This window comes from Dendropsophus ebraccatus, chromosome 1, assembly GCF_027789765.1.
Source record: "Dendropsophus ebraccatus isolate aDenEbr1 chromosome 1, aDenEbr1.pat, whole genome shotgun sequence".
In the NCBI taxonomy this organism is placed as follows: domain Eukaryota; kingdom Metazoa; phylum Chordata; class Amphibia; order Anura; family Hylidae; genus Dendropsophus; species Dendropsophus ebraccatus.
Window position 1 is genome coordinate 63,880,308 of NC_091454.1, and position 12,403 is coordinate 63,892,710.

The following is a 12,403-nucleotide window of genomic DNA, read 5'->3' on the forward strand; positions in this document are numbered from 1 at the left end:
GCCCATGGTAAAGCTTACAATTAATTTCATACTTGTAATCTATTTAGTCTTCTACCCCCCAGTTCTCAGCTGCTGCTTTCTGCTGAAGACACAAAAATCTGTGTGTGAGCCTTTCTCTCTGTCTCCCTCTCCTCCCTTCTCCCTTCTGAGACAGCTAATGTAAACAAACAGTTATGTTTGAGTGGAATACCCCTTTAAATACAACATGGGGCTGGACACATTTCTTTTAATCAAAAATGGCACAAAATCAATGACAACTAATATTTTTAATAATGGCAGTTTTAGGGATTAACAAAGTTGTTCAAATCCCAAGAGCTAGCAAACATTCCTTGAAATGTGCTATTGACACTCTAGTTCTTTTATAAGAGGATCAAATAAGTCATCTACTTTGCAAAACCTTTTATCACAAAAGGGGTATACCAGCATCAGGTATAAAAAAACAAAAAAAAACAAATCATAATATATATATATATATATATATATATCCTGCAGAAGCATATGGCCCTGCTTACCTGTTCGCCCTAGTTTTAAAACCATTGGCTATGTATTTGTTTTGTGTGTTTGGGGTTCTTTAAAGCGTAACTGTCATTTTTTTTTTTTTTTTATTGCAGAAATCAGTAGTATAAGCGATTTTAAGAAACTCTGTAATAGGTTTCATTAGCCAAAAAAGCCTCCTTCTGTACTCAAGAAGCAATTTCCCAGCCTCCCCCCCTGACTTCTTATCTGTGCATTATCAGGCAAACACGTCTTCATTACAGAGAAGCCAGTGAAGACGGGCTCTGCTCTCTCCATTGTAAGCCTATGAAGGGGGGAGGGGCTGAGGGAGATGAGGGAGCAGGAAGAGGTGACATGAAGGTCAGCTGTTTGTAGACTCTCTGGGCACCTAAACCGCAGGATTCTGGGGTCAGAAAGGTCAGTGTTTATCTATGAACTTACTGAGAGAAGATTGCAGGGTGTTGTGCTGTGCAGGACTGCTCCGTGCTCAGTCACCCCTCACAGCCCCTCCCCTCTCCATAGCCACATAATGGACACAGAAATCCTGCTTCTTCTGAAGGGAGGGGGGAGGCTGGGAGATTGCTTTTTCAGTCCAGAAGGAAACTCTTTTGGTTTATAAAACCTATTACAGAGTTTCTTAAAATCGCTTTTACTATTGATATTTAATGTTTTAAAAAAAAATGGCCCTGAAATGACAGTTACGCTTTAACATGTCAGACATGTACAGTACCTCCTGTTTGAGCAGTTATAGGAAAAGTGTGCAAACCTAAGTTTTATTTTGCATATGGTCAAAATAAAAAAAAAAAAACACAAAAAAACTATTAGGTTAAGCAGAAGTACAAAGTAGAACAAACAAAGGACATATTGAAATTCAACAGCCAATCTTTTTGTTCTTCCTGGTGTTAAGCCACAATCAAAGTTGTTTGGCAGCAGTTTATTCCCCTCTCTCCACTCACAACAAATGTATGCTTGGCTGTGCTAAGTGCATGTATATAGTGAAGTAGAGAACTGTTGACCAAATGAGTTTCTGTCAACAGCTACTAAAAGTGTATGAGCAAGTTTAAAAGGATTAATGACTTTGCAGCTGACATATTCACTTTAAACAGTGGCAAGCCCAATTGTTGCCGCTACAGCTAACGCTTCACGTAAGAACTCCTTAAAGGATTACTTCAGTTTCAGTATATTGAAAATAATTAAAGGGATTGTCTTGGATAAGTTTATATTTTACTATGCTGCCGGGGCTGTGGGGGAGATGTAAGGGACATATACTTACCAGTCCAATTCCACTGTTGCTGATGGGTTCTGGGCCGCCTGCTCTCTGCCGTCACCAGCATTTTTATAAAATCCGTTGACATGCTGTTCCTACCGGAAGTAGAAGCTCAGTATACCCAGAGTCTATACTGAGCTTCCAATTCAAGCCGCCTCTGCGCGCGCCGCATTTAACATTTTTTCAATGGAAAAATGTCGGTGAAACTTATGCCAGCTCTGAGCTGGTGTAGGTTTCACTTAGTTTACACAGACAGGCTCTGGTTCGCACAGGATTTTTATAAAGGCAGTGCGGCTCTACATAAATCCTCAGAGCTCCAACTCTGCAGGGACATTTTTAAGCCTGGCACAAAAAGCGCAGGCCTTAATAAATCTCCCCCAACATCTTTATTGTTTTCTATATACTGATGCCCATGTACCTCTTTAAGCAGATGAGTGGCTTAAACTCTCAGGAGTCAGCAGTAACTTGCGAAGGAGCAGTGTTGGAATAGCCTGCAGCTCCACCAAAGGGCAAATTAAAAGGGTTATCCAGCATTACAAAAACATGGCCACTTTTGTCTCCAGTTCAGGTGTGGTTTTCAATTAAGCTCCATTTACTTCAATGGAACTGAGTTTCAAACCTCACCCAATCTGGAGACAAGTGGTGCAAAAGTGGCCATGTTTTTGTAGCACTGGATAACCCCTTTCGTCCTCCAGTGTTATAAGTGCACTTTGGTTGGTCTACACTCTGGTTAGTTACTATGGACTCCAAATGGCAGACCAGCACCTATTTCCTTAAAAAGTCTTAAAATGGGTGCCTGATAAAAGACTTCTTATGGTTACCACTTTAATATCTCCAGTAAACGCAGATATCAGCTAATTTTGGTTTCAAGGCACAAAAAAGTGTAAGGGTCCATTTACACAGAAAGATTATCTGACAGATTATCTGCCAAATATTTGAAGCCAAAGCCAGGAATGGATTTGAAAAGAAGAGAAATCTCAGGCTTTCCTTTATGACCTGATCTCTGTTTATAGTCTGTTTCTGGATTTGGCTTTAAATCTTTGGCAGATAATCTGTCAGATAATCTTTCTGTGTAAATGGACCCTTATGCTACTTTTACACGGAACGATAATTCGCCCGATCGTACGATTAACGATGTCAGAGTAACGATTTTTTTTCATAACGATCAGCGTTTAGACGGTATGATATATCGTACAGAAATTTGTTTTGCGATCGCTTAAAGCCTATCTCACACATTGGTTAAATCGGCGAACCACTGTTCACATAGAACAATCTGCAAATTTTTTGCGAACGATCAACAACGATTTGAGAACCTGTTGAAAGATCAATCGTTGATCGTTTGCTGAGTTTACACGTACAATTATCGTTTGAATTCGACTGTTATTGTGCGAGTTCGCACAATAATCATTCCGTGTAAACGCAGCATTAGTCTTTACAATAATCTGATCTTCCTATAGTTTCTATAGACTGAGAACAGCAGGAGCCAATTAACACCCTCACATATTAACTAGAGAACATATGGAGATCTTCTAGTCTGGTGTCCTAATATATATTACAAACATTTTACAAAGCACTTCTTACACACACCAGCGGCTATTGCCACCTAAAGAAAGAAGGATGATTCAACAAAAAGTGTAAAATAATTTTTATTTCTGGAGTTTTTTTCTAATCTTCCACAGCAGAAATAAAATTTTTTTCTCTTAGGCCACATTTCCCATGTTGCGGTCACCACATGCGGCCAAAACAATGCCCCCATGCAGTGCAGCACGCTGGAATGCTTCCTCACTCTCCCTTCCATACCTGACCCTACTTGATAGACAGCTGCAAGTTAGGCTCCAAGCAGGAACAGGGTTCAGAGGGGAGAAGATAATACAGATTGCAGCAGATAAGGGGTTTGGTAACACAGACAGGGGTTCCGCACGGAATTCCAGCACTGATTGCTTAGTGTGAACAGGCCCTTAGAGAGTAAAAGCATTTTTCTACATTCTGGAAGCACAGATGTATATATGTAAGGTACCAAGTGTCTCCTTGAGTTTCTTTATTTAACAGTGTCAGCAGTTTAAAACGTGAATTGCAGACAAAAATCTGGCAAAGACAGCATGATAAATCTGTGCCATTGACAGCTATTTCTTAGTACATTCTGCTCAGAACTTTCCTGACAGATTTGTCATGTCTTTGTCAGATTTTTCTTGATTTTGCCCTAAAACCAGCAGCTCAGAAACCCCAAAATGTGCATGTTTTTTTGCTTTTTCAGATGTCCAGACATATTTCCTAAGGGTTTCCATAGAGTTTTGGTGTGTCTACTTTGCATGCAGCTGACCAACTTTAAAGTCATCGGCTTTCACATTAGTGCAGCTTGGTGCAAAATAGCAAAAGTAGATGCACATATCAAAGAACATATACAGTACATACATATACAAAAAAAACTATATACAAACATAAAGAAAAAAGAACAATCAGACGTAATAAATTTAGCAGAATGAGAAACTAAAGCCCAACCAAATCTTAGGACAACTTGAGATAGAGGGGAAAACTACTTAATTAGGCAAATGGTGTTAGCACTGTTCATACTTAAGTGTTCTTTTACACAGACAGATTTATCTGACAGATTATTGAAGCCAAAGCCAGGAACAGACTATAAACAGAGAACCAGTCATGAAGAAAAGAATGAGATTTCTCCTCTTTTCAAATCCATTCCTGGCTTTGGCTTCGATAAGCTGTCAGATAAATCTGTCTGTGTAGGAGCTCCACCACTGAGTTGGGAGCACTAAGGGGTAGCAATATTACTAAGTGGGGAGACTGAGGTTGGGTTACGTTTTTACACTTCCATTATGAAATAAAGGATCAAAACACATCAGTTTTTTTTTAACGTACACAGCAATGTGGTTGACAAATGTTTTTGTGTACATAAAAAATGGATGCTTTTTGATCCGTGTTTTTTTTGTAATGAAAGGCAATGAAAAAACGGATCAAATGCATTTGTTTTTCTATCCGTTAAAAAAAAAAAAAAAAAAAATTTGCAAAAAATTTTGTGTGAACACAGCTGACACAAGTGACACCAGGTGCTGATCGGAGTGCACATGTGCAAAGGTCCTACACCAACGTGGAAGTCCAGAGCAATGCTAGCATATCTCGATGTGTACCATGTTTTAAGTATCCTGGAGGTTTGAAAAAGAGAGCCCAGCGCTCTCGAAACGCGTTACCTGTGGATATTCACCAATAAAATTTGCTTCTATACTTATGGTCTGCACGGGGACATATCTCCCTTTTTCATTTGGATTCTACCATTACCAACTGGAGTAATTGAGGAAAACACTGAGTAATATCACTAAGTGGGCATCAATACTGAAAGAAACAATTATTGTGGGGAAGCCAGTAAGTTAGTACCAATACTAGGGAGCATGTTTACTGTGTGTAGGGAAATTATTAGTGTTGGAGCACCATTACTGTGCAGGGGTACTGCTAGTGCATGAAGGGCATACACATTCATTTTGGAAGCAGGCACACAGGGAGCATGTTACTGTGTGGGGCATTCGGGGCCGGATTTGGCACAGAGATTCCGCCAGGAACCTTGGTCCACAGACTCAGCAAATCCCTCCTGCTATGTCTGGTGCACTAAGGGGGGGGGGGGGGGGGGGGCAAAAAACTCTCCAAAAAAGGATGATGGCCAGAAAATGTAACTGTTTGCAGGGTGTGCACTGCCATGATAAACTTCACCTTCGTGTTCTAATGGTTCTTTTATAGCCATGCTGTCTTCAGAATATTTTTTAGAAGAGTACATGGCTTAGGGCTTCTTGCCCTGACATCTTTACTTTATTTAATATGATGAGCTACATTGGAGTACACATTCTCTCTCAATACCTTATCACAGCCTGGCATCTAACACACATTTCCCGTCTCCAGAAAAAAGAATGCTGACATGAGCACTTATGCACATCTGTCTCTAAGGGTCAATGTGCAGAGCTAAATTTAAGCTTTGGTTGAGCCAGCTTGCACTTCAGTGACTGCTTGTAAAAGAAATATGTGAGATTTTTTTGTTTTACCTTATCTTGCTCTATTAGGGAACAAGTATGTCATAGAAGGTTCCCCCATAGAGGTATCCCCTCATTTAGCCATACTGAAGAGCCACTAACACTAAAGACCCTATTACACGAAGCGATAATTGGCCCTATTCGGCCATTAAGGGCAATAATTGTTTTGTGTAATAGAAGAAAACAATCAGCCGACATGCACAATGTCGGCTGATCGTTGTCTTTCAATAGGCGAAAACACAAACGATCAACCTAGGAATGATCTGCTGCCTTCACTCCGTGCAATAGGAGCGGCAGCAGCAGACCACTGCTATCTCCTTTGGGCTCCCTAGACGATCTAAGGATAACATACAACTTTGTATTGTATGTTATGTATGAGAATGGCCCTCTTCCCCGTGTTTCCCCCCACCCAAGCTAGACCTGGGTGTGGTGCATTATACTCACCGCATCTCGTGTCGACCTCTTGCTCCATCCGACCTTCATGCCGCCCCCCCCCCTGCCGTGTCATAACTGTGCTCAGCCGCGATTGGCTGAGCACAGTTATTCTCAGCCAATCGCCGTTGAGGTACTGATGACACGGCAGAGGGGGTCGGCATGAGGGACGGCTGGACCCCCTGGATACTTACCCTTTTCGATGAATCCCGTTCCTGGAGTCGGTCCCGGGACGAAGATATCAGCACCAAAAGCTGCGGTTCTATTTATTCTCTAAGGGCGTCGGACTCATCTCAGCGGCATGCGCGCGCGGTTTCGGGCACTGATATCTTTGTCCCAGGACCGGCTCCAGGAACGGGACTCGTCGGAAAGGGTAAGTATCCGGGGGCTTCACCGGGGGGTCGGGGGGGTTCTGTGCCCGCGTCCACGGTGACAGGTTCCCTTTAATGAAGAGCTGATGGAAAGCAATGCATTCTGGAACCAGTAGTACTGAGCTACTGCTCACAAAGGAAGTATAACCACAAAATACAGAACTAAGACCCTCAAAATAAATGTAAGCAATGCTATATGTTTCTCCAAACATACTACAGCATGCTGTGACAAGAGTGTTAATACACACACTCCTCTAATTACATCTGGTGCATATTTGGCTGTCCATGCATCTTTGAATTAAAATGTACACCAGTTATAAGCTAAAGTAGATTTGAACTTAAGGGTATGTTCACACTGAGCAAATGGGGCGGAATTCCATGGCAGAACTCTCCGCCATGGAATTCCGCCTGTTTTAGTATTAGTCCACATCTCTGTGGGAGGGCTCGCTCGCCTCCGCTTTCCGCTCAAAGAATTGACATAAAAATTATTTGAGTGGAGAGCGGAGACACGTGAGCCCTCCCACAGAGATGTGGACTAACACTAAAACAGGCGGAATTCCATGGCAGAGAGTTCTGCCATGGAATTCCGACCCATTTGCTTAGTGTGAACATACCCTAAAGGGAAACTATCAGCAGGTCTGTGTGAACCTGCTGATAGTTCGAGTACTTGAATCAGAAAGAAATATGTGAATAAGCCGGTTACATGCACTGGGGATGTTGCTAGGCCCGCAGTGCATTGTTCGACCCGCCCACCTCCTCCGCCACACGTCGCTAAAGACCGGCCTGCTTATGCATAATTCAATATGCATAGATAGGCGTGACCAAAGGATAAGGGGGGGGGGCGCGCAAGGAATCCTGCAAACATGAAGTACGCAGCTGCAGGGAGATATCAGTAGGTTTGTGGCATAAATTTGTAGTAAATCTGTTGGGCAGTGGAAGGCCCTGCCACTCCTGTTAAGCTCTATGTACCCAGTACCATGAAGCCAGTTAAAAGTCCCACAATTTTGCTTAAACAAGGCTTGCAGATAAATTAGCAATTTCCTATGTAAAGTGGCTTGATAAATCCCTGCCATAGCATGCATGCATAGATGTAAGGACATGCTTGTGTGAGGCCCTGCTCTCACTCTCCTCAGATCTGATCTGCGGACAACAGCTGTTCTAAACAAATAAAGTAGAACAAATGGTTGTGGTGAAAATGTTTAATCTAGCTCTCTGCCTGATGTGCCAATATTTCAGCAATTACTTAAAAACTAGAGATCCTCTAGGAAATCATGGAGATTATAACACAGCTCTGTGCTTAGAGCAAGCACCAGGATATCATGTGTCAGATTAAACCAGTTCTACTGTACAAGACCTGCTCATTACAACGGCTGGGTGGAGGCTGCTCTGCTGGGCTGAGGAAGAAAGAAAGCTTCTGCACAAGGATCCAGTTATTGCTCTGGAAATGAGAAATATACAATCAGTAGTGGATTATAACAGGTCCGTTTCGGGCGGTAGCCCAGGGCCCTGAGCTCCTGGGGGCCCATGGCCACCCAAAAAGACTTATATTTTCAGTGGTGTATTGTCTCCTGGCTACATTTCTGCCATGATTTACAAAAAATTGCTGTTTTTTTACCACAAATCAGAGCATCATGACATTATCCATTCCATACTATGAACACCACGCTAATGCTGACATTGGTACAGTGGGGTGGGGGGGCCAGGCTTGGTGAACAGCCCGGGGCCTATGGTAAAGTTAATCCTCCCCTGTATACAATGTATTCTGAAAGTCATAAGACCCAGACACTTTTTCCCATATTAATGTGTTGCAGCCTTTTGTTAAAATAAAATAAAACAAAAAAATAAAATCAAGTTTTCCCCCTTGATTCCACACTCAATAACACCATAATAACAACATGAAAACTGAAATATTGCATTGCAGTGGCCTCTCTTTCTGAACCACTAAAGGATAGGGAGTTGTCCCTAGTCCGCCCCTGTGTTTTCTTGGCTGTGTTCTTAGGGTCGTTGTCTTGTTGTTACAAAACTCTGTAGTTTGTTCCATTTAGCTTTTCCACAACCCTGACCAGTCTTTTTGGCCTAGCCACTAAAAAACATCACAGCAAGATGCTGTCACCACTATGCAGGAGAAGTCTGGTGAAATTTTTTATTTAACTATTGTATTGCCCTCCAAAAGTTATACAAATCACCAATATACAGTTATTATGGGAAATGCTTAAAAAGAGCTTTTTTTCCCAAATGCGGTAAGGCCTTACTTCCTGGATAAAATGGTGATGTCACTACTCGACTCCCAGAGCTGTGCGGGCTGTGGCTGCTGGAGAGGATGATGTCAGGGGGACACTGAGGGACACAGGGCACTGGAGGGACACTGAGCATCCCCTCTGCCATCATCCTCTCCAGCAGCCACAGCCCGCACAGCTCTGGGAGTCGGGTCGTGACATCACCATGGTATCCAGGAAGTGAAGCCTTGATGCATTAGGGAAAATAGCACTCTATAAGCATTTCCCGTAATAAGTGTATATTGGTGATTTGTATAACTTTTGGGGGCAATACAATACTTTAATAAAAATTTTTTGCTGGACTTCTCCTTTAACTGTACGGTTGGTATTGTGCAGGGGATGAGCAGCGCCTGGTTTCCACCAGACATGATGATTAAAGGGGTAGTGCGGCGGTAAACAATTATTCACAGAATAACACACATTACAAAGTTATACAACTTTGTAATGTATGTTATGTCTGTGAATGGCCCCCTTCCCCGTGTCCCACCACCCCCACACCCGTGTGGTGCGCTATACATACCTGTCACATGCCGACTCGTCTCCGATCTTCAGTCTGCGATGTCGTCTTCAGATGGCCGGGCCGAATCCCTCTGAGCGAATCCCTCTTCAGTGTCATCAGATGCTCAGCCGTGATTGGCTGAGCACAGTTATGCTCAGCCAATCGCGGCTGAGCAGCCGATGACGCGGCAGAGGGCGGCCGGCACTCAGGACGGACGGAGGGATTCGGCCGAAGACGACATCGCTGACTGAAGATCGGAGACGAGTCGGCACGTGACAGGTATGTATAGCGCACCACACTTCCGGGTACACGGGTGGGGGTGGTGGGACACAGGGAAGGGGGCCATTCACAGACATAACATACATTACAAAGTTGTATAACTTTGTAATGTGTGTTATTCTGTGAATAATTGTTTACTGCCACACTACCCCTTTAAGGATAAATTGAACCTCCTGATAGTTCCCTATTGTGGACGGGCATTGAAGATGAAGGTATGTTTCTTTTCTTCAGCAGTTTTTATGTAATCCTCGGTCCGGTAGGGCCATTTGGAGCACTGCCCTGCCACCAGAGCGCAGATCCAGAAGGGGCAGCCGTCCAGGTCAGATGGGTGCTGTGTTGGCGGGGCAGTACTACAAACGGCCCTACCAGAATACAGGATTACATTAAAACTGCATGTGAACGGCACAGAGTATGAAGGTAAGAGACGTACCTTCATCCTCAGTGTCCCGTGTGCAATAGGGGGCTATCAGCAGGTTAGATTTGTCTTAGTAACTGGCTTAACTGACCAGTTCGTGCATAGACTGCAGTGACAGGTGGCAGGGGAACCAGACAGGTGAGTATAGCTTGTTTATTATCTTAAATCCTTAACACCACCCCTTGCCATGGAAACATTTTTTACCCTGGACAACCCCATCAGGTATTTTTCTTAGAGTATCTGTGCAGATGCATCTTTACAAAATTTGTTTTTATTTTAACTTATTTATATGTTTCCCCTTTGAACTAATCACCTATACTCTATCATAGTATGCACCTCAATTCCTTGCCGTTGTTGTGGGGGAAGCACAGCACAATATGACTGTCCTACTAATAACTGAGCCTCAGCTAAGAACTTTGCACCGATTTATAAGGTTACTCTGGAAACTAGCATCCACAATCTGCTAGAAAAGATATCCTATTACTATTCAAAGCATGTAAAAAGCCTCTGAAATAAACGCCAATCAACTTTGGACAAGAGTAGGAATTTCAGAGCTTCCTATATTGAGCTGCCTCCTACATTTCCTGTTTTCTGAATAACAACATTTATTTGGCAGGATTATTAGTCATAGCTTAATATTTTAATATTATCATAGAAACCACCACTAGGATAGAAGGAAACTGATCTGCTGTAACTAAATAACATCACATAGTGAAGTCCATTTCTGGGCACAATTTTATAATTTATGTACACTAGTATAGTGTCACAGATCCTAAACAGAGAAAACCTACCCATCAGCACCTGCAGTAATGCCATATCCCCAGCCATAGATACTGCAGGCAGAGGTTGTATTATCTCAGAGGTGGGGGATGACATTGATTTATGTAAATTCTCAGTGGGTTATTGGAGGAAGAAGGCAGGAATAAGCCAATTGATGGAAATAAGATGTTGGGTGAGAGAATATCACTAGACAGGAATATATTAGTTTTTACCTGAAGTTCCCTTTAAACAGCCATAGAATATAAATATACTTGGATATACAAATCAGAACTTTCAGAGCATTACAGCAAAGTCTTTAGTGTCCTACAGAGACAAGTAGGGATGTGAGCAGCCCCAGGGAGAAGCCTCTAAAGTAAACTTGATGGCTGAGCATAATATGCAGAGGAAAACAAAGCATCTGCAGACTCCCTGACTGTTTCCTGGCCAGATAACGCAATGGCTAGGGGTACAAGGTCAGGTTCACACAGTCAAGCATTATTCCTTCCAAGGATAACCACAATACTACTCCACAGACAGGATCCTGGCAGCAATGGCTGTCATCTGACAGCAGAACAGCAATGTCAGCAAAGATGTTTGGGAAGTCAAGCTTCCTCCCATCCCACTTCCCCCCCCCCCCCCCCCCCCCACAGGCACCCTTTCATGCCCTGTACCTTCTGTATGGCAGCTGGAGGATAGGATGGTGTTAGGAGGTCTGAAGATGTAAGGCAGGTAACGAGAAAAGCATTTCATCTTCACATGAAAGGACAAGCACAGCCTGCTCAATCCATCAGGATCCTGCTGTCAGTCAGGGGCTGCACATCCACAAGGCAGTCATGTCTCCTGCATGGCAGGAGCAGCCAAGGATCCTCTGGAGCCAGACCCCATCCTTGTGCCATCAGTAGCAGCAGCAGCAGCTCAGCCTCCCATTCCTGCAAGCATATCCTGCTCCAACTCTCAAGCTCTCAAGCAGCCTGGGGAGGCTCTTCATTGGCTGAAGCTCTGTAGAGCAGTATTTGCTGACTAAGTCAGTCCTGCTTGTAAACACACACACTCACATCCACACACTGAACAAGCCTGCTGCTGCTTCCTACAGGCATCAAGTACAGGTCCTGGGATTGCTGAGAATCCCTTCCTCCTTGCAGGAAATCCCTTGTTATTGAGAACATGATGTGTCAGCTCATGTCTGTGATACTGATACTACATCTATGTTTTCTGGGTTGGAAGCAGAAGAGTAAACAAGTTTTATAATGGTAAAGTGGTTGTGTATAGCTGCTATGAAATGGTTATTACATTTCACACCAAGATAGAGTTAGAGAGAGTTTACGGCCTGGTACTGATTGTTGCAAAGAATTATTTTAATTGTGAGTTGTGTACAATTTAGCATTTGTGACCCCCTCCCCCCTTATCAAAAATTAGATGCAGCCATGTGCAACTTACATTGAACTCTATGCTGGAAAGACTATTTGTGGTTTATGAACGGCGATTTTTTTATTTTATTGTTTTTACATGACATGGCATGTGGTAACACGACCTGCGAGGAAAAGCTTCTTCTAACTGGCCTCTTTTCCTGTCAATCATC

General features: G+C 43.1%; 1 protein-coding gene across 2 annotated transcripts in view; it reads right to left on the reverse strand.

Annotated features, from left to right (window-relative positions):
* Positions 1-11,874, reverse strand: part of PPP2R2B (protein phosphatase 2 regulatory subunit Bbeta) — a 208,051-nt gene extending 196,177 nt beyond the window's left edge. For both annotated transcript variants that reach the window (XM_069972088.1, XM_069972071.1), the window contains exon 1: positions 11,496-11,874. In XM_069972088.1, the coding sequence (XP_069828189.1) occupies positions 11,496-11,574 (79 nt within the window). In that variant the 5' untranslated portion in view covers positions 11,575-11,874. The remainder of the gene's footprint in view (positions 1-11,495) is intronic.
* Positions 11,875-12,403: the final 529 nt, after the last annotated feature.